Source organism: Danio aesculapii, chromosome 16, assembly GCF_903798145.1.
Source record: "Danio aesculapii chromosome 16, fDanAes4.1, whole genome shotgun sequence".
Lineage (NCBI taxonomy): Eukaryota > Metazoa > Chordata > Actinopteri > Cypriniformes > Danionidae > Danio > Danio aesculapii.
Window position 1 is genome coordinate 19,295,349 of NC_079450.1, and position 27,679 is coordinate 19,323,027.

General features: G+C 35.6%; 1 protein-coding gene across 4 annotated transcripts in view; it reads right to left on the reverse strand.

Moving 5' to 3' along the window:
* The window catches only part of adgrb1a (adhesion G protein-coupled receptor B1a), an 85,450-nt gene that overhangs the window by 28,502 nt on the left and 29,269 nt on the right, over positions 1–27,679 (reverse strand). For all 4 annotated transcript variants that reach the window (XM_056474930.1, XM_056474928.1, XM_056474927.1 and 1 more), the window contains 4 exons: positions 16,677–16,803; positions 5,356–5,459; positions 3,578–3,680; positions 1,501–1,651 (listed from right to left, as the gene is read on the reverse strand). In XM_056474930.1, coding sequence (XP_056330905.1) covers positions 1,501–1,651; positions 3,578–3,680; positions 5,356–5,459; positions 16,677–16,803 — 485 coding nt within the window. The remainder of the gene's footprint in view (positions 1–1,500; positions 1,652–3,577; positions 3,681–5,355; positions 5,460–16,676; positions 16,804–27,679) is intronic.

Genomic DNA, 27,679 nt, shown 5'->3' on the forward strand with positions numbered 1-27,679 from the left:
AAGCATTTTTATGCAATATTCCAAAATACACATAAAATAGGAGGATGGAAAGTGTTCACTGTGAATAAAAGCCTAAATTAAAGGGTCACGAACCCCCCTCCCTTGTCTCAGCAGGGTGTTTTCAAAAAGTCAGGAAAGTAGGTGAGTCCAGCTTTGTTTAGGTGGGAGTGTCGAGTGGTGTCTAGGGAAGGGTTTGCATGAAAATGGGAGTTTCATTATATGCATGCATTGATTTTCACAGAGGCAACACTAGTACAGATTGGGGGGAGACAGTGACTATGTTTACATGGACAGCAGTAATCAAATTATTTGCCTTAATCTGAACAAGACAATGATGAAGGTGTTTACATGAGTTGCTTTTTGAATGTTCATTTCATGATCTCATTTTACATCTTACAGCACATTATTTGATTAAATCCACATTTCCTCCGGAGTTTCAGGTAATTTCAGATGTTTCATTCTTAATTTGACAACTTCAGCTGCAGTTTGCACTTTCACGTTCATTCATGAACATTTCATGAATGCCCCCCGTGACAAACGAGATATTGGATGCGAGGAACTGCTGCAAGAGTGTTGTTTGAATGGAATTTTTGATACTACACGGCGAATGGGAGAGAAAAAAACTCCTCATTTCTTGATGCAGTGACTCGCTAGGTGCAAACAATAACGTCAAACAGCCATGTGTTCATACGCGGCAAAAAACCTACACAACGGTGATAATATGATTGAGGTGTTTACAAGTTTAGATTCAGAGAGCAGCATTTACAGCGGATCTTTCAGTCTATAATATTGTAGTGATTGTAGTGATACTGTAAACTTAGTAACTAAATCATTTTGACCAAATTATTTAGTTACTATGTCTTTAAAAACTGCTGACAATACTAACTAACTTTGCCTCTGAACAAAAATAAACAAAGGACCTTGATCACACTGTAGAGAAAAAGGAGACGAGCGGCAAGTCCGGAGTTCACCATTTCCAGTGGCTAAAAGCTCTCAAGTAAAAAAAAGTTCCTTACAAGCATATTTTTGTCATGTGGTAGAAGACCACTGTACTCCACAAATGTAGGCCCTATACATGGGACATGTATTACTGTCAACATCTCAAAAAATGTGTTTTGGTGTTTGGTGACCCTTTAAATCTGTTTATCCTATGAATGAATCATGTTTCTTCATAAGATCTTTACGAATTAATTTTTATATACAAAAATACACAAATTGACACAAATCCCTTGTATAAAATATCTGTGTGTGATAAACAAAAGTCTCACTGGCTTGGAATGGAATAAGTGTGAATAAAAGATTAATTGACCCTTTTAATTTTATTCAAGATTTTAGAATAGATAACTTGCATCATGTATTACCACTCTGAATCAACCTCAACTTTTAGGTCAAATACACAGCTGGACATTTATTTATTTATTTTTGCAGAGGAGACATATTCTAAATAGAGGCACACATACTGTAAAGATGCATAAGAAGTGACAAAGAGACAGTCCTCACCCCAACCAAGGCAAAGGAAACGCTTGCGTATGATACGGTTTCTAAGACGGCCAGTCACAGCCATGTACGACTGCCATGCCTCCGTGAGAACCCAACAGAAAGAGGACAGGAAGAAAAAGTGCAGAAACGCAGCCACAAGAGTACAAACAACCTGAGAGCATGAAAATAGAAAACGGAGAGAAGAGAAAAGACAGAGCCCATCCATTAAAGTTTAGGATGTAAAATTAAAGACAAAATTATTTAGCCCTCTGTGAAATTTTAATTATTTTAAAAATATTTTCCAACACATTTTTAAACATACAGTAATGATAACTTATTTCTAATAAATATTTTATTTTGTCTTTGCCATGATGACAGTACATAATACGCTTTATTAGGTACACCTGTCCAACTTCTCATTAACACAAATTTCTAATCAGCCAATCACATGGCAGCAACTCAATGTATTTAGGTATGTAGACATGGTCAATACGATCTGCTACAGTTTAAACCGAGCAACAGAATGGGCAAGAAAGGTGATTTAAGTGACTTTGAATGTGACATAGTTGTTGGTGCCAGATGAACTGGTCTGAGTATTTCAGAAATTGCTGATCTGGCATTTTCACGCACAACCATCTCCAGGGTTTACAGAGAATGGTCCGAAAAAGAGAAAATATCCAGTCAGCAGCGGTTCTGTGGGCACAAATTCCTTGTTGATGCCAGAGGTCAGAGGAGAATGGCCAGACTAGTTCCAGCTGATAGAAAGGCAACTCAAATAACCACTCGTTACAACCGAGGTATGCAGAAGAGCATCTCTGAATGCACAACATGTCCAACCTTGAGGCGGATGGGCTACAGCAGCAGAAGGCCACACCAGGTGCCACTCCTGTCAGCTAAGAACAGGTAACTAAGGCTACAATTTGCACAGGCTCACCAAAATTGGACAATAGAAGAAACAACGTTGCCCAGCCTGATGAGTCTTGATTTGTGCTGCGACATTTGGATTGTAGGATTTGGCATCAACAACATGAAAGCATTGATCCATCCTGTCTTGTATCAACGGTTCAGGCTGGTGATGGTGGTGTAATGGTGTGGGGGATATTTTTTGGCACACTTTGGGCTTATTAGTACTGATTGAGCATTGTGTCAGCACCACAGCCTACCCAAGTATTGTTGCTGACCATGTCCATCCTTTTATGAGCAGTGTACCCATCTTCTGATGGCTACTTTCAGTAGAATAATGTGCCATGCCATAAAGCGTGAATCATCTCAGACTGGTTTCTTGAACATGACAATGAGTTCACTGTACTCAAATGGGCTCCACAGTCACCAGATCTCAATCCAGTAGAGCACCTTGGGGATGTGATGGAACAGGAGATTCGCATCATGGATGTGCAGCCAACAAATCTGCAGCAACTGCGTGATGCTATCATGTCAACATGGACCAAAATATCGGAGGAATATTTCCCCTACCTTGTTAAATCTATGCCATGAAAGATTAAGATAGTTCTGAAGGCAAAAGGGGGTCCCCGGTACTAGTAAGGTGTACCTAATAAAGTGGCCGGTAAGTGTTTTACTTGTTATTTTGTAAGATATTAGTATTCAGCTAAAAGTGCAATTTAAAGGCTTAACTTGGTTAATAATATAAAACTATAACTATAAAAATTCATTTGGTTAATATGTTACAGTAGTTTTATTAATAAAATTCGTTGAACAACTGAAGTTTGTTCTGAAGCCAATTGAAAAAGATATATTTTTTAAGTTTAAAAAAAAAAATATATATATATATATATATATATATATATATATATATATATATATATATATATATATATATATTTAAAAAGATATATTAATATTTATATAAAATAATAAGACTTTCACAAAAAGAAATTATAATAGCAAATGTTGTTAAAAAATGTATGATAAAATCCTTAATCTGTTAAATATCACTTGCCGAATATGTGAAAAAAACTAATAAAAAATTCACAGGAAAGCTAATACTTTTCTCTTCAACTGTATGTCAAAGAAAAGGAGGAAATTAGATTTTATTGCAGATCAAGGGATGTATCATATCATTTGACTGTTTTAGTCATACCTTGTTCCGTGTCTGAGTTTGGCCAATGAGTATGAGCGCATTGGAGGAGATGATGGACAAACAGAAGTTGATGAGGATGACAGAGCGCTCTGAGCGGATGTACCTGAAGAAAAGCACACACAGAGTCAATACATTTGAATGACGCCTACAGCTCAGTCATTCAGTAACAAAGGTTTCAATAGGTGGGCACATCAATGGAATCTGAACAGATGTATATTTGCTAGTGATGCTCTTTGGATCATTCTTTAATCATAGTTTATAACTTGATCATGCAGGTTTTAAACATTTTTGGACTGTTTTAATGCAGCGGTAGTCATTAAAGCTAATGGAAAACATTAAAATAGTAGCACCCTGTGAAACTATTTATTTATTTATTTTTTAATTGGTGTTCGTTATTGACTGGTTAAAAGGATAGTTCATGGAGGATAGGGGATAGCTTTCACTTGTCCATAATGATGCTCAAAACAGGTCGGAGTAGCTACTTCTTCAGAGAAAAAAACTATTTTTAAGCGTTAGGCTAATGGTTGTAATTTACAGTAGGCCATTTATTAAGGAAAGAAAAAAATCCTACTTAATAGTAATATATTAATATTAATGTATTATTATTATTATTATTATTATTATTATTATTATTATTATTAAATAGGATATTGTTTATTTATTTTTTTTTAAGTCTACTTTTATAATTTTATACATTCAAACACCTGCAGAAATGTTCTAACCAACAGGCCATGTCATTTTCCTTCTCTGAAAGTCAATGGTTACAGGTTTTCAGCTTTCTTCAAAATACCATATTTTGTCTTCACACGAAGACAGAAACAAATAAATGTCTGGAACCACTTGAGTAAATACTGAGTACATTTAAACTTTTGGGTGAACTATCCCTTTAACTGTTAACAAACCTAATTTAATCTATTCCAGAGATAACTAGTCTAGCGACTTAACGACTTAACAATATAGTGCTAATATAGTGATTTGGTGCTCATGACAAAATATAATCAATAAACAATATAATAAGCATATTAAAAATGTATTGAATATACAAATAAGTAAAAAAGTTAAACATTTATGACTTATTTTCGTTATGTACTTAAAATAAAATTAAATACTAAATAATTCACCAAATGTGTAGTTTTTATGACATTAATGTGTCAGTTGAGCTATCAACATTAACTGATCGATCGATCGATCAGTCACTAATAAGCACATTAGAAAATCAATAACAACCTGACTTCCTTAGAATTCCTACACAACAAATAATGGACTTGAATATTTAACTCCAAATATCCCAATTGTTATGAGTCAAACAGATGTTGCTATCCATGGTACTGAAATCATTTTTGTTTTAAATCTATTATTGTAAATCTATTTCAAAGATAGCTAGTCTTTATAAAAATCCCCCTAATATACTGATTTTGTTCTGGTAACAATACAATTCATAAATGATATAATAAATATAAAAAAATATATTGATTATACAAATAATTAAACTAGTAAAACAATTATATCCCCACATTAATAGTAAGTTCTTAAAATAGAATACAAATAATCCACAAAATGTGCACTGCTATTGTAATTTTTTTACATTAATGTGTCAGTTAAGCTGAGATATCAACATTAACTGATTGATTAATCAATCGCTAATAACCACATCAGTATAGTTAATCAATAACAACCTGACTTCTATAGAATTCCTTCTTGAATGTTAAACTCCAAATATCCCAAATGTCATGAGTCAAACAGATGTCGCTGTCCATGGTACTGAAATCATTTCTTACCTCCAAACAGAAACATAGATGATGATGAGGAGGAGCAGGGTGAGGGACGAGACCCCGCAGCCCACGATCAGAGTCACAGATGGAAGCTGGGTCTTATCCATGTTCTGTCAACACAAGAAAACAGACTCAGTTAGCACTAAGATGCTAACGCTTCCTCAAACTAAACCGCCTGCCGTTCCTCCATGCGATTCAGTGGTGAAGAGAGCCAGAGAAGTCCGTGTGGCTTCGGCTGAGGAACAAGGTGAGATGAAGGTCACCGAGCAAAGGGCTGATACTGAGGTTTGAGATATCCAGAGGGGAGAGCGGAGAAAACCAGTGACTGCCTGTGATGGCATACAAACCGGAAAAGCTAAATGCCGGATGCTGCGAATTACTCAGGGATTCTGAACCAAAAGGCTCAAGTCTCACACATTTGCAGGCTTGCGCAACCATTGTCTTGGTTGCCATGGTGATGTGGTGGAGAAACAGCGGCCACTGCAGTGGTGTACGCAGCATTAACTGTACCATAGGTGTGTGAGCAGTGCATGTGTGTGTGTGTTCGTGAATATCTGCATTCCTTGCTTAAGCCTTAAGCTGCATGCCTAGCTAGAGCACGTTTTAAATACATTTATGTGGTACAGTCTAGATAAGGATGCCAATGGGTGCTACGCATTCTCCGAGGTGTGGACTTCTCACCTTTCCTCAAAAACACACAGACTTACACTTACACACAAAGATAATTGGTTGAGTTTATAGCCTGTCTTGTCTCCAGGTTTAATGTGCACACTGGGCCAAGTTAATTAAATCCCTCTGATTAATCTGCACTGCAGTGAGGTCCCCGCTGACAATCAAGAAAGAAATGCATCCTCTGAGACTAAGTTTGTCTTCCGCTGGCCAATCAAACAGTTGACTAAGCCTAAGCTGTGGAAGACAGGCTGGAATTTGGAGAAACCTCTATCGAACCAAAGGAATTATTTAGTCCATTGGTGCAGACAGGAAGAGACAATAAGTTTGAAAAGGAAACTATCAAGTCCTGTCAATCTGGTAGTGTTTGACAGTCAATTGATGGGACAAGAGGCAAAAGGAGGCTTAGAAGGATGCACTGAAGTTGATGTACTAATGCCTCATTTCCACTCAATTGTACAGTTTAGTACAGTACAGTACAGATCAGTATGAGTCACTTTGATCAGGCACGCATTTCCACTGCCAACGATGCCCTTTTGGTGGGTATGGTATATGCCAGAATGTTGCAATCAATGTCATTCTCACTCAAAGAATAAATCTGTATGGGTAGTTCAAATCCTGTCTTTTGTGAACACAAGTTCACTATTCCAAACATAGATGTGCAGCAAGCACACTCAAATAGAGAGAGAAAATGGCAGCAATTGCACATTCCACATGTTTTAAACAACAATAGAGGACATGCAGCAGATTCTGTTCTTGCTTCCTAGGCTGTTTGAGCTTTCTTTGAGCTCACGTCGACAATGGCTCATTGCTGTGCCTCTTCATTGTATTATTGCAGTGTCATGTTTTGGCTGTTTATTTAAAAATGGAGCATCCTGTGTTTTTATTCTTTGGCTTGTTGCAGATGCTGATGACAATTCTCTGTAATGTAAAAGCATTCAGTAGTAAGTCGAGCTCCACGCTTTTGGTACCATTCTGGTAGCAAAAAGTGGAATGGTATGGTTCACTTTTTTGATACCTTTGACAATGGAATCAGATATAAATGTGTACCATACTGTACTTTACTAGACCGTACTGCTCAATGGAAATGAGCCATTAATCTACATCCTATCTGCTGACATAGTACCCATAAAATCAGGGTACACTTGCCTGATTTAAGTGCCCTGAAACACCAGTCTGATCACAGAGAACAAGCTGTGATTAAAGTTAACCACAGTTTGAGCATCTGAGTTTTTCAGTGTGTTTTGCACTGTCAACAAGGGTTGCCAGGTCCTTGTAACAAAACCCCATCCAATGGGTAGTTGTTTCTCTTGTCTAAAATTGATTGAACCTGCTGCCAAAAAAACTACCAATGGCAACAGGGTAAAAAACACAGATTCTGTAACACTGACTATTCAGACCCCGTCAAGGGCTTTTGGTCCAATTAAGCAAATCAAGTTGGTGTCCTTTGACAAATGCAGTAAGAGAGTGAACTCTCTGAGATGTTACATTTAGCAAATCAGTCACTGGCTGCATGCAAAATTGCAAAATGTACCTTCCTACTATATAGTAGTAGGTAAAAAAACATATGTGATGAAAGAAGTATGCTCAAATTCACAGTAATCATAAAAGATCACGCAATTAGTACCTGTGAGACCAAACACTTTGGGTGAGATTCTCAAGTGTGAATGCAACGGACACATTTTACTATCCCATGAGGCATCTGGTGAGGTTTTGTGAGCATCAGTGAAGAGACACAACTCTTGTGTTAGGGAAAATGAAAATTCCTACATGGCTAAGATTACATTCAACTACACTTACTATAAAGACTATAAAGAACATTATTTTATACTAAGAGATTATGAAAAAATAAGCACTTACTCAAAAGAATATGTAATTTTAGAAGCAGACAACACATGAGAATAAAAGCAAAAATACACTCAAAATTTATTTTGCTGCTTGTTCAAACTACTTATTTAAAATGTGTTGAAACAACACAATTCTTAAGTTTTCTTCGGGACAACTTAAATGTTTTATGTTCAGGCAACTCAAATTTGCAAAAATGATTAAGTTAACTTGATAACTTAATAAAAGTGAGCAAATAACTCAACATGGCACAGACTTTTACAATTTTCAGTCATCTTACGTGATCATTTCAATACACAAATGTATATAGATACATGACAACATGAGCCATCCAAACTGAAGAAAGTGCTTAATATTACAGTATTTATATTCGAATAGTAAAAATCACACTGCTTTGTTTAGTTTGTATGCTGTCCTAGTTTTGATTTACCCTTATGAATGATAAATCTAGACTACAAATACCTGCTAATTCAAACAGTTATTTTCTTACACAGGTGTGCTATTTTTAAACATGCTATTTTTGTACATGCTGTGTTGCGCAACTAGACCAATATTGCTTCTTTTAGGACGTGCAGCCATCTGATAACCAACATTTAAATCCACCATTGTTATATTTCAAGCTTTGGATGCCAAAATAAGTAAATGATCATTAGGCTATAACAACTAGGAATATTGAGATTATGCAAATCAATAATCTATCAAACAAATACACATTAATGTAACATTTTTAAAACTAGATGCCAAAATGTACAACAATAAACATTTCATTAATATAATTGTTCATCCAATATAAATATACAGTAGGAAAATTAAATATTAAAACATTATATAAGTTACTGTCTTGTCTTTGCATAATGTTATTACAACACTGATATTGGTCTATCAGTCCATTAATATTTTAAAGCTTGCCATACTGTATGCAAATGCAATGCGACTGCATACATAATAAGACTGTGAACATAAGCAAATCTTGTAAACACGATGCTGAATCCTATACAAAGGAGAAGCAAAAAAGACAATGGCCTACCTTCGAAGAAACACTAACATGAATCGCCTCAACACGGCATGCAATTTCTTTTTGTCGCCATCTTCACTGACCCATATTTAGGAGTGATGTATTCAGAGCTTCATCCAAGTACAGCTGCAGCGTAACTGTGCGTTTCTACAAGCTTTAGCTCATAAAAATTCACAAAACCACACACACACAAAAAACAAAACTCTCATATCAAACTGCGTAAGACAATCTGACCCGTGTAAACCAGAGTCTGCTTCAAAGCCGGAGACATCTGTAGAAAGACTGGCGTGTGATTAAAATAGCTGCAGTGTACTATCTCCCTTTATTTATTTTTTCTCTTTCTCTTTCTCCTTCCATGTGCACTGCAGCTGACTGTATATTCAGACTGGGGATGGAGGGAGAGAAAGAGAGGAAGAGAAGCGTTTCTCTGGCTCTTTATCATTCTGAAGCTGTAGGACGCTAGTTGCCAGCGGAGGGGCCGTTGGATGGGCCATTTTGAGGTGGCAAGTGGAGCTGCAGGAATAATTAGCAGCATAGCAGTGGGGGTCTGGAGCGAGAGAAGGCTAGCGAAAGGGAGAGACAGACGGGGAGTGGAGCCAAGAGGAGGAGCCGTCCTCCCTTCTGCTGGCACACGGCAACACAAATGAAATCCCCACAATATGCTTCCCACGAGGAATGGAAAGAGCTAACTGCGACACTCCCTTATTCCACATCCATCTGACCAGGTAGAGCAGGACACACAGCCGTCATAAGGCGAGCGATTAGCATACTGCTATGGCTCTCTGGATCATGGTGAGGAGAAATGCAGATCATGCAGTCTTTACACGAAAGGAAAAAGCACATTAATGCACAATGGAGCCTTTTAAACATGGATGTTTGCAATGTCACCCATTTTGAATGTTATCACTCGATTGAATGAGCGTTATCAGTGGTTATCAGTGGTTATCTGTGCCTACTGGTAGCCTCAGAAGGCTGTTATCATCAGTCAACAGGGTTAATCAGCTATTCTAATGGAGAAAACTCCAGATCCAGATTTGTTTTTACATTACTGTGATGGTTGGGTTTAGGGTTGTGGTATGTAGACGTTAATCAAATAAATTAATAGAAAATTTAATAAATAAAATAATTCTCGTTAACTTCCGGCCGCAGCCATATGTGATCTATAGCTGATTAACCGTATGGATGGATGATAACAGCCTTCTGATCCTACCAGTAGGTGCAGAAAGCCCCATACTGGCCCATGTCTATCAGCTGATAACCACTGATAACGCCCATTCAATCGAGTGATGACGTTCGAATGGGCTGGCAATGTAAGTTGCTGCTCAATACATCCTAAACCCTAGTATGAAATAAATGTGAAGACTAATTATGTATTTTCCTTGTTTTATTGAAGTACATCATTCCAAACAAAAGTCAGCATCCGAAACCTACTAATAAAAAAATAATTTAAATTTTACTTAATACTAATAATTAATTTAATACTAATAACTAAATACTGCTTGAGTAGGTACATCTTAATTTGAATTTACTACACAACCGTCAGAAAAGTATGCTCTATGAATGTGAGTAGTATGTATGGAATTCACTAGACCTACTAGGTATAAGATGCTGATGGTATGACAACCTTGGATAAAACTATCATGGTTTCACGGTATTATGGTATTGTGATTTCTGCTCTAACTGCCCCCACCATGTGATATATTTTATTTTAACATTTAACATACTTTGTAACAGTAAACATGTCAGGCTAAATAAATCAAATAAATCATTGACTTCTGTTCTCTTCATTAGTTTTAAAACCACAGATTTCTTTAAAATCTGTAAGGCGTCTTTGGATATCTTTCTTTTCTTTTGATATAAAGTAAACCACTGCACTGTTCACATAAATCTCATGCATGGATTTTGGTTTATGAGCAATTTGTTTTTCAGATGTTTGCTAAATCGTGGACTGACCAGCAGCTTTTGATGTGGAAATACTGTTGCCCCCAAAAAATGAAATAAACTAGTTGTAAAGAACACGTAAAAACAAAAACAAAACATACATATAGGAATGGTATTAGTCCCGGCTGGGCCAGTTGGCATTTCTGTGTGGAGTTTGCATGTTCTCCTCGTGTTCGTGTGGGTTTCCTCCAAGTGTTCTGGTTTCCCCCACAATCCAAAGACATGCGGTGTAAGTGAATTGAACTAAATTGGCCATAGTGTATGAGTGTGTGTATGAATGCGGGAGTATATGGATGTTTCCCAGTACTGCGTTGCTGCTGGCAGGACATTTACTGCGTAAAACATATGCCAGAATAGTTGGTAGTTCTTTCCACTGTGGTGACCCTTGATAAATAAGGGACTAAGCCAAAGGAAAATGAATGAATTAATTAATTAAAACATTGACGTTTCCAAACCATGGTAAACCTTGAAACCAGTTATCATCCCATGTCTATGACCTATCAATGTAATCTGTACTGTTTTTACTTCCATTCATGAGTTCTCTCGCATGGCATCCTGTGATAGGACAGAACCTTTTTGCAAGTACACAGTAGACTTCTCACTCTCTGTTTTTCGAATGTACTTTGAATTTGGACATACTACTAGCCTTACTGTTTTTCACATTACTGCTGTACATAGTAAGGAGGTAGGTGATTTCAGACGTAGCTTGTTTTTTAACTTTTTAATTTTATATGTGTTCTTTAATCATTCATTCATTTTCTTTTCGGCTTAGTCCCTTTATTAATCCGGGGTCATCACTGCGGAATGAACCGTCAACTTATCCAGTACATGTTTTACGCAGCGGATGCCCTTCCAGCTGCAACCCATCTCTGGGAAACATCCACTCATTCACACACATACACTACGGACAATTTTAGCCTTCCCAATTCACCTATACCGCATGTCTTTGGACTGTGAGGGAAACTGGAGTACCCGGAGAAAACCCACATGAACACAGGGAAAACATGCAAACTCCACACTGAAACGCCAACTGCCCCAGCTGAGGCTCGAACCAGCGAGCTCTTGCTGTGAGGCGACAGAACTACCTACTACGCCACTCCGTCGCCCGTTCTTTAATCAAAATGTAAGAACTGTTCCTCTAAAACAACTATTCTGTTCTGTTGACATCACTTAAGGGCCCGTCGACCTTTAAAAATATTGTTGGACTATTTTTTATTCATTTTTCCCATAGGAAGTTGTGTTATAAGCGATGACGCAAACCAGGTGATTCATTACAAAATCAACTGAAGCAAATAAGTATATGAAAATCCTCAAAAAGTAACAAAACTGTGTATATTTAATGGCTTTAATAAAGGAACAAACTACAAACTCGTGACGCATTGTGAATGAAATTGAATTAAATACAATACAGAAATACAAATCCATCCATTTAAAGTTGTTGGTTGCATCTGTAGAAACTTTATACTATTTTTTCATGTTTATTGCAAATTGTGCATTTCTACATTTAAGAATTGTAGGATATTAACTTGATTTTATAGCTTCATGATATGAGCAAATCTAAAATGTATTTTGCCTTTATTCATTATGGTTTCTTTATAATAATGTGGCCTGAATTCTATGCTATAATTTTTTTTGTCAACAGATGGATTAAACAAAAGCACAGAATCTTGTGATAACCTCAGAGCTCACATCAGGACTGTCTTTAAAGTTTTATCAATTATTGCAAAAATATATATTTCCTTTAGACTGTTAAGGGATCCCAAAATGAACACAAAGAAGTATCCTGGTTTATTATTTTCTATAGGCTGGTTTTAATTATTTTCATCGATTCATTTTTCTTCAGCTTAGTCCCTTATTTATCAGGGGTTGCCACAGTGGAATGAACTACCAACTATTCCAGAATAAATTTTACGCAGCGGATGCCATATTCTCACACACACACACACACACTCATTCACTACGGCAAATTTTGTTTACGCAATTCATTTATACTGCATGTTTTTGGACTTTCTTGAAGCACCCAGAGCAAACCCACACGAATACGGGGAGAACATGCAAACTACACGCAGAAATGGCAACTGGCCCAGCCGGGACTCAAACCAGCGACCTTCTTGCTGTGAGGTGACAGTGCTAACCACTGAGCCACCGTGCTGCCCTCCTTATCCAAATATAAATGACAAATAAGCTCCTTGTAGTTGGAAGCTGTCACACATGAGATGGTTCTTAGAGATTTTACTATGCAATTTTACAGAGCTGTGGCAACTGTGGATTCTAAATATCAAGATGAACAGATCAACCTTTTTTGAGGTGCAATGCAATAATTTACCTAATTAATACCTAGCCATATATAAAGAATGACCATGTAACTTTCACATTTCAATGTACACAGTTCGAAGTGTAATGGAAATGCAATTTTTAATAATAAAGCATGCAAAATGGTAGCACCACTAGTGACTGTGCATGCTGCCAAGCGATCACTGCTTAAAAATCTGTATAAAATCCTGGCACACAACAGAGCACCGTTTATAATTTCCAGCAAAAGTACACAATCCTAAATAGTTACCGTAACTCAACCTTATGCTAGAAATATTGTGCATTCTTCATCAATTAGAAAAAAAGTATCTTTCTATAGCTTGAATGAAGTCTACAGTATATCGTATGACAACTATAAAAATACAGATGAGGCTTTCTCTTTCCATAAACACAATCCTAAATAGTTACCGTAACTCAACCTTATGCTAGGAATATTGTGCATTCTTCATCTATTAGAAATAAAAGTATTCTATAGCTTGAATGAATTCTACAGTATATCATATGACAACTATAAAAATACAGATGATGCTTTCTCTTTTCTATATCCATAATCCTAAATAAATACCATAACTCAACCTTATGCTAGGAATATTGTGCATTCTTCATCTATTAGAAAAAAGTATCTTTCTATAGTTTGAATGAAGTCTACAGTTCATCGTATGATAAAGTATATAACATTTTTGTTGATTAGATTATATGATTTAGGGCTGCATGATATTGATATATGTGATATTGCGATATTTTATTTTTCTGCAACAAATATTGCGATATAAATAGTTTAGCACTATTTTACTGTTTATCTGATGAGTCTTATAGTATTCAGCTACAGATGTTGGATAATCACATTACAAAAATTGCTTTTCTCACTTTGCTTTGTCTCATTTCTAGTCCGAATATTTAAAAATCTTAGAGCAAGTTAAAATATTGTTTTGTTTTCACCCTCAGAAGAAATGTCAAAATTAAGAGTATTTCCTTAAAACAAGCACAATTATCTGCCAGAGGGGTAGGTAACATAATCTTGTTTTCGCTTTAGAATTAAGCTATTTGGACTAGAAACAAGACAAAAATTATTATTTTTTTTAAATATATTTTTTAAAATTCTTTTTAAACAGAGTAATTAAATACAATTCTGTAGCAGCTCCGGGTCAACTATAATTCAGAGTCAACTATAGGGATGTCCCAATCAGATTTTTTTGCCCTTGAGTCCGAGTCATTTGATTTCGAGTATCTACTGATACCGAAACCTGATCCAATACTTCTATAATACATAAAAATAATAAACAAGAGTGATGAAACAGATCCAGGATGCTCCTTATTTTTTATTTAATTCACCTTATTTTAACATTCAACAACTCTGTAAACAAACCGAGCACTTCTGTGAGTTAGCTTGAACAATCAAGTAATAAATAACATCAATTCTTCACTTATGGACTTCAGTGCCACAGTAATATAAAAAACTAATATAAAAACAAATAGCACTTCAACCTTAAATACCCGGCAGACAATCCCAAGTTTACATATCTCATATTTTGCTATGGCAATGTTGTCATCATCAACTTTATAATACCTCCAGACCGCAGACATACTCATGCTTTCCGCTTCAAGCTGCTTTCGTGTTTTACTTTGCTGGCATTTAACCAATAGCGTTTCTGTGTGAAGTCAAGAAAGAGGTCTAACTCTCTATAAAGCTGAGATGACCCAAAACAAACTTAACAAATTGTAAATTATTGTAATGTTTTCTTTGAATGAGAGAACAGAATATTTTTCACATGAGGTAAATATTGTACCCTATAGGACAGGTTACTCAAAAGTCTTGTTCATGCCCATTCAGTGTGGTTTTTTGGACCTTATTTAACCTACATTTTTTCTCCAAAACCTACTAACCACACATAATATTTTTTTATTCTAAAAAACGCAAGCATATATTTCAATTTTTTTGCATTTTATTGTAGCACAGTTTATGCTGAATACATAAAAAATACACGTTGGCCAATATTATGTGATAAGTAGCTGAAATAAGCACAAATGTCAGAGCATGTCAACATCTTAGGGGCCCTAAAATCACCTCGGATCCCTAAGGGTTAAAAAATAACGAGAATATATAATATACATATATATTTAAGTCCTGATCATGAGGTAACGTCCGATTCCGATCGAGATGCTGAAACGATATATTGTCCATCCCTAATATGATTTGAACTGTTGTCTTTAACTGGACACGACAGCGGATTATGCTGTACTTGTGAAGTTGTCCTAGATGCGGCGTGACCCCCTTTACTAAACCAATAGCCAAGTAGCTATTCTGACACAATTTGAGCAAATTCTAGTTTCCAGTATTTCCATTTCCAGTCCAATTGATGAAAAAAACCCGCATTTTAAAGTTCATGAGATATACTACTCACTGTTACTTTTTATAGCCTTTTTGAACCCCATTTTACAGTTTTTATGTAATAGTCTGAGTGATCATACTTCTGTTACATGTTATGATGTCCCTTTTCACATGGTTTCCCAAATCAAAACAGTGTCACTCACAACAGTGACTTCTGTTCTTGAGGCAGCCAATCTGAAACATCTTGGCAGAGCAAATTGCGAGAAGACGTGGCCATTGTTTTGGCCAGTAGGGTGTCAAGCTTCCTCTTCCTCTTTTTTTTGGGCTCTCTGGCTCATATCTGGGCCAAGCTGCACAAAGAGAGTGTTATAGCGTGTTCTATAGCTTTAAGAACTTCCACTGCCCATGCTGTTTCCACGGCAACTGGTGAATAAACTGCTTCAGAGGCAGTTTCCAGTCTAATAATAACTAATCACACAGAATGAAAATTCCACACAAAGACACAGCCCTTTCCTGCATTAAACCAAAGCAGATCTCATCATTTTAAAGAAAGATGTCGACGTATAGATCTGCATAAAGACAATCCTCTGAGGCCCAAATGGAGTGTGACTAAGATGGAAAGGCCAACAAAATCCCTATGCACATTTAAATGATCCAGCATAAATAAATGTATATATGTATTCATAATTATTTGAGGTGTCCACACAGCACATCTAATATATAAAACATATATTTGGTGTATTAAATGCTGGTGTTTTGAGCAAAATAAATTTTATCACAAATATCTACTCATCTTTAGGTTTCTTTAGGTTGTCTTGAGCCATTAATTATCATTAATCACATGCAATTTCTCAGAATAAACATTTTATGTATAGCATATTCAACATGAAAGCCAGCATGCACTGCATTCAGGCATTAAACACATAGCAAATCATTCATTTTAATCAAACACCTGTGCATATATATTTGCACACACTCAGAACCCATTAAAGATCGAAACACATCTTAAATAGTTTGCATTAAATCTGCTCTATGGCTCTGGCATGTCATGGAGAGGAGGTGAGGGGGGAGTGAGAGAGAGAAGGATCTGTTGATACACAATGACAATGACGCCTATGACCAAAAAAGCGCTACATTATATCGCACAATATCACACAAACGCATCTTTTCATGTTCTTCGGCATTAAAGGGAACAAAAGAAATGGCCCCACTTACCACATCGGGATTGAGGCGTGCTAAAATGGCGAAGGTGGAGAGTCTGTCACACAAGCATTTGGTTGTGCTGGAGTCGACTGGCACGGCTTTACAGCCTCGCGCAGACCAGGAGCCCAGCAACGACGAGCTGCGGAGCGGAGACACACAAGAAAGAGCGCGGAATCAGACCAAATCCCTGCGCGATAAAACTGCTATTTTTCGCTAATCCAGCACACACAGAGCCCGCCGTATGAGAGCCGGAGCGCGAGAAAAGACAGTGAAAAGACAGCTGAATAGACGATGTGATGCAGCGCACACCTCTGCTTTCTGCATGGCCAGGTTAGCTGATGTGAAAATAGCTCCAAAATGTACAAAAATAATAATAATCTAGGTCGTCTTGAAATTAAAATAAAATAAAATAAGCAATACTGCTGAAGTAGGAAATAGGTTAATAATAATAATAATAATAATAATAATAATAATAATAATTAGCCTATTATTATTATTATTATTATTATTATTATTTAATCAAATGTAATTTTTGTAAATCAGTTATTATGTATTTATTATTTTAAAAATATTTTTATTAAAAAAGAATATATTAAGCCTGTGCAAAGTGTGCAATATCATTCCTGTTATACCCTGATAAAATTTAATCTTGGATTAGTAATTCATTTTGGGTAGCCATGTGTAAATCTCAGGTTAACTTTCGTGTCAGGATATTTTTTAAAATAAAAAAAGTATTAATGGATGCTACATAATCTCTAAAATTGTTGGAATATATTTGGTTGCCGTTTATTATATTGAAATGAGCACAAGCAAAACGAAGTGTCTGTCTGCTTGATCTGAAGGTTAGCCATGGGTAACAGATTCACAAACAAAGCCATGGCTAACAGATTCACAAACAATGTCGTCAACTATTTTCAAGGAAAGCGGCTAAACTCTTCCTGAAAAGTTGCTAAATGTCGCTAGATTATGACATACGTCAATTTGCATATTTCTGGTGTCATCACATCCAACCTTTTTTGTTTGTTCAACAGCCTATGGACTGATTTCACGCGGCCACCATTTTAAAACACGAAAGCGAGGCTGCTGTGGGAAGAAACCTGGAAGTATCACCTGAGTCACACAGGAATGTTGTATATCTGGCTGTATATCTTATCAGCAAAGAGAAATTGATGCAAATGTACTATTTCACCACCTTCCTACTGACCCGAAGGTCCATTCTGAATGGATAGTGAAACTAAAATGGGGTATATATCGGATCTCATTTTGAGCTAAGTTAAGGGGAAATGGGATTATTTAGCTAATGTTTTTTTTCCCTAAACACACGTTTTAGATGCCATTTATCAAACTTAAGTTAATGAACTGATTCTTTTACTATATTAAACCTGTCACGATACTGAATTTTAGTACCGAAATGTACTTAAATGTTAGCGGGAAGACGTATTTAAAATTTCAGTGGGAACGGTACAGTATGGACACATGAGAGTCTTTTAAAATCTCCAGTAACACCAAAAAAGTTGCAAGATTTGTCGCTAGTTGCTTTTTTGAAAATTTGTCTCTAAGGGGTATGAAAAGTCGCTAAAAGACTAATTTGGCAACACTGTTCACAAAAAACTAAACAACGCTAAAGATCTTGCTTGCAGGAAATTGTGGAATCTGATTGGCTGTCTGTTGATGACACTCGACAATGGAATTCGATGTTATTCCCAGCATTTAATTATAAAATCAAAAAAGGTAATAATAAAAATTGTCATTGTAGTTTAAGTTTTAAGTCAGCATGAGATCATCATTTACTATGTTTATTTCTTAGTGCATATTGGTCTTAGTCTTTAAGTGAACAATTAATCAGTGTAAGTTAACCCACTAAGAAAAAAAAGTTTGGTAACCTTCAATCAAAATCTGACCATTTGCTTCCTCTCTGGACTGCCAGTCCTTCTCTGATGATGTCAGTTTGATGGCTTTGGCCAAATATGCTTAGTCACCCTCCTCCAACCATTAATATGCTCAGAGAAAGATGAGAGGAGGAGCACAAAAATAAACCCCGCCCCCAACGCTTAAAATACCTCATAAAACCTGCAGCTACTTCTGGTTCATGCAGATTTTAAACAACCTAATGCCTTTTTCGATCAGATGCCGAAACCAACAATGCTTGTTGGACATACTGTAAACAGAACAAATATGAATATGAATATTTATTCAGGAAAGAATCTGATTGGTTGTCTATGTACCTGCTGACAAATAGGAAATCCAGTTGTAGTGCCTACATTTAGCCTAATAACATCAATCAATAATTTATTATTATCCATTGTTGTTGCTGTTTGACTAGTAGTGCAGCTAGAGCTTGTTGCAAACCGTCAAACACCTCCAAACAACACAGAATCACTTTGATATGAAGGTTCCCAAAGGACAGTTTGGGGTAGCCTTTTCACACAGTGTTTAGCCTGCAGCAAGTCTTACAAGTAGAGTAAAGAACAGTCTCTTTTACCTGTCAAAACTTTGTAAGTTTAGAAAGTGTGGAGGAAAAGTGCAACAGAGCAGAGGATGGATATTACATTGGGACATTGAGACCTGGAGCACAACACGAGGAAATAAAGAAATAAATAGAGCGGAGTGTCTTATGTTTACTGTTTATTATCTACAGTTTATTAATGTCAGATATGCAGCTGATATGGGTGGCATTGGGGCTCAGTGGTTAGCAATGTCACCTCACAGCAAGAAGGTTGCTGGTTTGAGTCCCTGTTCTCCCCATGTTGGCGTGGGTTTCCTCTGGCTGCTCTGGTTTTCCCCACAGTCCAAAGACATGCGCTAGAGGTGAATTGAATGAGCTAAATTGCCCATAGTGTAGGAGAGTGCATGTGTGAATAAGTGTATGGATGTTTCCCAGTACTGGCTTGTGGCTGGAAGGGCATCTGCTGCGTAAAACATATGCTAGATAAGTTGGCAGTTCATTCCGCTGTGGCAACCCCTGATGAATAAAGGGACTAAGCCAAAGGAAAATGAATGAATGAATGAATGAATGAAGCTGTTATCTCACAAGCTTCAGTTCAGATAGAGAGTAATAAACACTAATTTACTGGTAACACTTTATTATTTAATTCCTAGTAAATGATTACTGCTGAATATTATTTCACAGTAATAAATAAGAACATTTTAACCTTTTTATTTTAACATTCACTAACAAGGTAGGGCTATTTGATAAAATATTGCATCTGTTTATTAGATGCACATGAGCTAAAGTGAACTAACAATACACATCTGTATTTGAATGAAATAATGTCAAAGATTAACACAAAATTAATATAGTACATACATATCTACACTCGTTAATGTGATTAACATTAACTTAGCATTAATGCAAAGTGTAACTCATTTACTTTAAGGAAACTGGTAACATTATATTACAATTATATATAAATAATACACATACAGTGAAAGTCAGATTATTAGCCCCCCTTTGATTTTGTTTATTTTTCAAATATTTCCCAAATGATGTTTAACAGAGCAAAGACGTTTTCACAGTATGTCTGATAATATTTTTTTCTTCTGGAGAAAGTCTTATTTGTTTTATTTCAGCTAGAATAAAAGAGCAGAGCAGATATATTAAAAAAAAAAAAAAAACATTTTAAGGTCCAAATTAATAGCCCCTTTTTAGCTATTTTTTTCGATAGTCTACAGAACAAACCATCGTTATACAATAACTTGCCTAATTACCCTAACCTGCCTAGTTAACCTAATTAACCTAGTTAAGCCTTTAAATGTTGCTTTAACCTGTATAGAAATGTCTTGAAAAATATCTAGTCAAATATTATTTACTGTCATCATGGCAAAGATAAAATAAATCAGTTATTAGAAATTAGTTATTAAAACTGTTATGTTTAAAAATGTCTCCAGAAATTGGGCAAAAAATAATAATTCAGGGAGGCTAATAAATCAGACTTCAACTGTATATACTGAAATTTTTAGCCCTTATGTGGGCTTTTAAAAAATATTTCCCAAATGATGATAAACAGAGCAAGATTTTTTTCACAGTATTTCCTATATGTTTTTCTTCTGAAGAAAGTCGTATTTGTTTTATTTCAGTTAGAATAAAAGCAGTGTTACATTTTTGACTTTTTTAGAAACCATTTTAAGGTCAATATTATTAGACTCTTTTAAGCAACCCTTAAAAACAGACCCTTTTTGGATTGTCTATAGAACAAGCCACTGTTATACAATCACTTCACTCAGTCACTAATTAATTAATTAATTCATTCATTTATTCATGCATTTTCTTTTGGCCATTTTTTCACAGCGGAATGAACCGCTAACTATTCCAGCATATGTTTTTTTTTTTTTTTTGCAGTTTTTTTAACACTGGGAAACATCCATACACACTCATTCACACACAAACTAATACACTACAGCCAATTTAGTTTTTTCAATTCACCTATACCGCATGTCTTTGGACTGTAGGGGAAACCGGAACATCCAGAGGAAACCCATGCCAACACGGGGAGAACATGCAAACTCCACACCAAAATGCCAACTGGCCCAGCCGGGACTCGGACCAGCAACCTTCTTGCTGTGAGGCGAAAGTGCTAACCACTGAGTGACCGTGTCGCCCCAATCACTTCACTAATTAATTCACTAATTTCACTTATTAGCCTAGTTAAGCCTTTAAATGGCACTTTAAGCTGAATCCTTGTATCTAGAAAAAATATCTAGTAAAATATTATTTACTGTAATCATGGCAAAGATAAAATAAATCAGTTATTAGAAATTAGTTGTTAAAGTGTTTAGAAATGTGTTGAAAAACATTTATTTCCATTAAACAGAAATTGTGGAGAAAATATACAGGAGGGCTAATATTTCAAGAGGGCTAATAATTCTGATTTCAACTGCATACTGTATATACTGTATAATACTAAAAAATGAACAATTCAACTATATCACAAAATATTATATGTAGAGATTAAGACATAAAAATACAAAAACAAAAGTCAAAAAGCAGAATTATTATAGCACCCGATGGGAATATTAATCACATCTTTCTGTTCTTTGCAAGAAATAAAAATCAGTTTTACGCCTCCCATGAAACCCGCACCAAAGCAAGACAACAGTACAAGCACGAATATCACAAATATACAACTAAAGAATCCTTCCAGTTACAGTTGGTCCCGGTGCCCAAAGCCACTCAATAATTAGTCCATTCCTCCACCTACACAAACATGAATCTCAAAATGCTGACGAGGAGCTCTCTTGACAGCGTGATCTGCCTGAGTCTGATGCATCTGATGTGACGCTCCAATAATTGTAACAAAGACCTCATAATGACATCAATGAAAGTGATATGAAAGTCATATCAAAACATACCCACTCCATGCACAACTGCTTCCAACAGCAAGCCATCAATCATGTAGCATCCTCTTCATGCAGCTACAATGTGGAGTCAATACACACACATACACACACACACACACGCTTTCCACACAAACCCAAGGCTACCGGCACCATTCCAAACCCACTGTGCGGTAGATCTCTGCAGTCTGGGATACCCATAATGCACCGGGGCTAAAAGAGCGCTGAGGGCCAAACAGTACAGAGCTGGAAGCACAGCGTGTTGCAGCCCCAGGGGAGGCTCAGTGTTAACATTAGCACATAAACCTGAAACTCAATATATTATCACCCACTGCACAGACACTGTACGTGATGCGATTAGGACTTTGTGTCGACCACACGAATATAAAGACAGCGCAGCACGGTGGTGTAATTGGATCAGTGTGCTTGCAGTCCAGCTGTAGTGTGCATGTTTGCAGAGAACATGCCAAGTGCGGCGCTGTGATGATATAGAGTTGAAGTCAGAATTATTAGCCCCCCTGAATTATCAGCCCCCCTGTTTATTTATTTTCACAATTTCTGTTCAACAGAGAGAGGATTTTTAAAGCACATTTCTAAACATAATAGTTTTAATAACTCATTTCTAATAATGGATTTATTTATCTTGCCATGATGACAGTAAACAATATTCTACTAGATATTTTTCAAGACACTTCTATACAGCTTAAAGTGACATTTAAAGGCTTAACTAGGTTAATTAAGTTAACTAGGCAGGTTAGGGTAATTAGGCAAGTTATTGTATAACGATGGTTTGTTCTGTAGACTATCGAAAAAAAAAATATAGCTTAAAGGGGTTAATAATTTTGACCTTAAAATGATTTCTAAAAAAATTTAAAACTGCTTTTATTCTAGCCGAAATAAAACAAATAAGACTTTCTCCAGAAGAAAAAATATTATCAGACATACTGTGAAAATTTCCTTGCTCTGTTAAACATAATTTAGGAAATATTAAAACAAAAATAATAATAATAATAATTCTAATAATTCTGACTTCAACTGTATATCTTGATGAATATATAATATATAACATGTGTTTTTAGAGATGTGTATTTTGGCTGTGCGTAAATACTGTTTATAGTTATTGACACTTTTGAGTAATAAAGACATATGCTGGAGTAATAAAATAAAGAGAGACAGATGTGCAAGATGTTAGAAAGTAATTTAGTGAAATACACACTGTAAAAAATGTTGACGCCTTACATTTTTTTATTAATTCATTCATTTTCTTTCGGCTTAGCCCCTTTATTTACCAGGTTTCACCACAGCGGAATGACCGCCAACTTATCCAGCATATGTTTTACACAGTGGATACCCTTCCAGCTGCAACCCAGGACTGGGAAATATCCATATACAATCATTCACACACATACACTACGGCCAATTTAGTTTATTCAATTCACCTGTAGTGCATGTCTTTGGACTGCAGGGGGGACCCGGAGGAAACCCACGAGAACATGGGAAAAACATGCAGACTCCACACAGAAATGCCAACTGACCCAGGCGGGACTCAAACTAGCCACCCTCTTGCTGTGAGGCGACAGTGCTACCATGTCGCCATGTAATTTTTTTAGTTGAATCAAATTAGTTTTTTTCAATCGCTTTGGTACATTTCTTAGATCAGAATTGAAATTTGAAAAACAGTAAGTGCATTTCTCAAAACAGCGCGCACAAATAACAAAACACCATGGATTACCTGCAAAAGCCAGTCTCTTGCTCAAAATGATTCGTTCATTTCTCAAAACTAAATGTCTGTGTCAATGAACGTGTCAGAATGAGTCCTACTGTCATTGTGTATGGATAATACAGTCAAATTACATGTTACATTGCAATTACATTGCATGTTGTCAATATAACAGTGTACTTTGGAGGGCTGTTCTGATGTATACTATGGCTATTTTTTTGTTTTTTTGCAACCCAGTACTGGGAAACATCCTTACACACTCATTCACATACATACACTACAGCTAATTTAGTTTATTCAATTCACCTCTACCGCATGTGGGGGGAAACAAGGAGTATTACAGTTTTTCTCAGGTGCATTTCTGGTGCATTTCTCACAACACTATTTACATTTGCACAACAGTTAATGAATTTCTCAAAACAATTAGTACAAAGTGCAAATCCTTGTTGATAACCTGCAAAAGCTTGTCACTTGCTCAAAATGGCTAGCTCAAAAGCAAGTATTCATGTCAATGAAAGTGTCAGTGTCATCAAGATGAAAGTCCTGACACCATTGTTTATGAACAAGATAGTCAAATGGCTGACTTGTTTTTATTATGACTGTTTACTCTGTTAATTTTTTCCAATGCAAAAAAAAGTCAGATTTTGGTGACACTTCGTGAAAATGTTAGACATCACTACATTTAGTGAGGTATCTGAGTACAAGACACTGAGTATGTATGTTTCACATTTTTACTGCATATGCTCTTTGCAATTTATTCACAGCATTGTGCAAAAGAAGAAATACACCCTTATTTACAACAAACATAAAGTACATATTGGAACTGAATCTACAACATACATACAATAGGTCTGTAAATCATTCATGAAATTGTTCAATTTAAAAGACATTTTCAGAAAAAAAAAGATTTAAATGTTTTTATAATGTATTTGCTTGACAGATTTTGACAATTAGTTCAACATTTTTGTATGTAATGAGTCATGACTCAAGTAATGAAATGAGGACAAATAGTTTTATATGGAATGACTATTCAGCATTCACAAGTTTGGTTAATTTTGACTGACATGACATAAGGAAATAAAAATGTTATAAAACAGCAGAGAGTTGAATGAAAGCAATTGATGCATGTCTAAAAGCATTTGCTATTTGTTGGAAGGAATGAGAAACTGCTACTATGATGTGCACAAATGACTAATTGTTTTGAGAAATGCATAAACTGTTGTGCAAATGTAAATAGTGTTGTGAGAAATGCACCAAAGCGACTGAGAAAAACTGTATTATTATTATTATTATTATTATTATTATTATTATTATTATTATTATTATTATTGTTATTATTATTATTATTATTGTTATTATTATTGTTATTATTATTGAAATGCACACAAAAAATAAACAAATCCATGAATGAAAGTGATTATGTATGAACTCTCAGAAAAAATAAAACAAGACTGGCTTGTATCGCTAGCGTGTGATTGAAGTGCGAATCAACAAAAAGCCCACACTGTTTAAAGCTGTTAAGTAAAAGACAGTCGGTGACAAGGACGCCTCCTCACATTCCAATTTCTCTCCCAAATATGAACTCATTAATCATAGCAGCTGTCCAAGATGGATTTTAATTTCGCAGCGAACACACAGCAGCCCCGTCTCCCCTCGCTCAATGCGGACAGATTACATTTCACTGTCCTCTTCCTGTCTTTTCCTCTCTCTCTCTCTCTCACTCTCTCTCTCTTTCACTCCTTTATCTCACTCCGTCCTCACTCGGTTACTTTCCTTCTTCTCATTCCTTTTGCATAAATGTGTTTTATTCTTTTGTTGAAAGTGGTTTTTAATGCGCTATTACTTTTCAGTCAGATGTGGTTTTGCGGCTGTTGAACATTAAAATAGATGAAAAAAAGTGCTTAGATTTACATATACTGTAGATACAATTTGCTCAATCTGGATTATAAAATAATTAAAAAAGAACAAATGAATGCTTATATCAAAGTCCTTTTGTATCTATCTATAGATAGATTATATTATGTTTTAAAGCTCTTGGCCTACAGTACTAGATATCTATTTATATTTTTTATTGTTTGCACATGATTAATGTGAACTTGCAATCACATACATTTTTTAAAACATTAATATTTAAGCCTTTTTATATATAAAAAAGTATAAAAACAGCTGCAACAGCTGTGATACATAAAAAATAAATACATTATTTGATGAACCGGAAGTTAAAAGAAAAATATTACTATTATATATAATAGCATAAAATTTGTATTTTATATACTACTGGGCTGCTAGATGTGTGATTGGCTGATAGACATACATATATAACAATGTAATTAATGCATAGTAGTTTGTGAAATATGAATGGATTTTTGTATATTTATAGATTTAAAATTCCATTTATTTCTGTGCTGTAACACTGTGAATATTCAGCAGTCAGTATTGCAGTTTTCATGATCACATATTAATGTGAAAATCATAATAATGTGCTCCAGAACAAGTAATCATTTGTATAAATTTTCTGTATTTTTGTTAAAACTGTGATCCATTTTTATGATTCTTTGATAAATATAAAGTATGTTTGAAAAGAGCATTATCATAACATTGAACAGTGCGGAACCTGTATAATTTTCTCAGAAAACATATTTCTAAAGGTGCTGCTGACTTGAAATTGTCAACAGATGTTGGTAACAACCGAAGAAATCCATGTATGCAAAATTACAAATTAAGTTATGTGTAATAAAATGAAATGACACAGGGGAAAAGTTTTAAACACATGAAGAAAGGGAGGTATAGAAAGGCAGTGAAAGCCCAGACAGCAGTTGAAATCTCTCAGTAGTTCTTCAGCAACACTCTGCCCTTTGTCATTGTAAATTAATATTCGCTGCTTCAGTGCAATATCTACATTAGCAGGATGATGAAGATAAAACCAGGGTGAACATTTCAGCAAGACAATGATCCAAAACCCAGCCAAGGAAACTCTCACATGCTTTCAGAGAACGAAAATCAAGCTGTAGAATGGCCCAGCCAATCACCTGACTTGAATCCAATTAGAGAATCCAAATTTAAGATCAGATTTGATAGACGAGACCCACAGAACCATCAAGACACTTTGTTGAAGTCTGTGGAAAACTCACATCTGAGCAATTCGTGTGACTTTATTCTCCATGAGAGGCATCTTTAAGTTGCCATCATCAAAAAAAAAACAACTTTTATATAAGGTATTAAATACGTTTCAGTAGTTTTCTCCTTGTGTCATTTTATTGTTATTACACATAACAATTGTTTTGTTTTGTTTTATTTTTATGTTTGTATTGTTTGCGTTATTAAAATCGTTATTAATTATTATTAAATGCGTTATTAATTCCATGTCAACAGCTGCTTTAGAAATATTTCCCACACTGTACATAACAATCATATTTAGTCACTTCTTAACAATTGAATGCATCCTTGCTTAGTAAATAAATTAACCTTTTTAGCACACAACAAAAGCTCATTAACAGCAACACAGCAATGCCCTGACAATTAATAGCCACACCGGTAAGTTTTGCCTCTTCCAATTTGTTTTTTCAAGTTTTTTTCTTTTAAATTCTATTGTTCCCAGTCTTTATCCCCTTGAGGCACCAGCAGAAAACTTTTATATCTGTAACATATCTATATGTATCCATCTAAATGCAAATGTTCCACCCACACTGCATTAAGTGCTATGGGCGAAGACTTTGGCAACTTTAAAAGACAAAAGAGAGCGCAAACAGATGGAAGTGTAGGGGGTAAAAGTACAAGCATGACCAGGAGGCTCATGGTGCTTTGTTAAAGTACAACATAAATCTGTCTGATCGTCTGTCTGCCTTCTTTTGCAATACAATCCAGCTTTGCCTGCTCTATCTGCAGATGAAGACGACATGCGTTTCTCTTCATGTTTGTTAATGTAAGCGCTCGTATTCTCATGGTAATACATAATGATTCT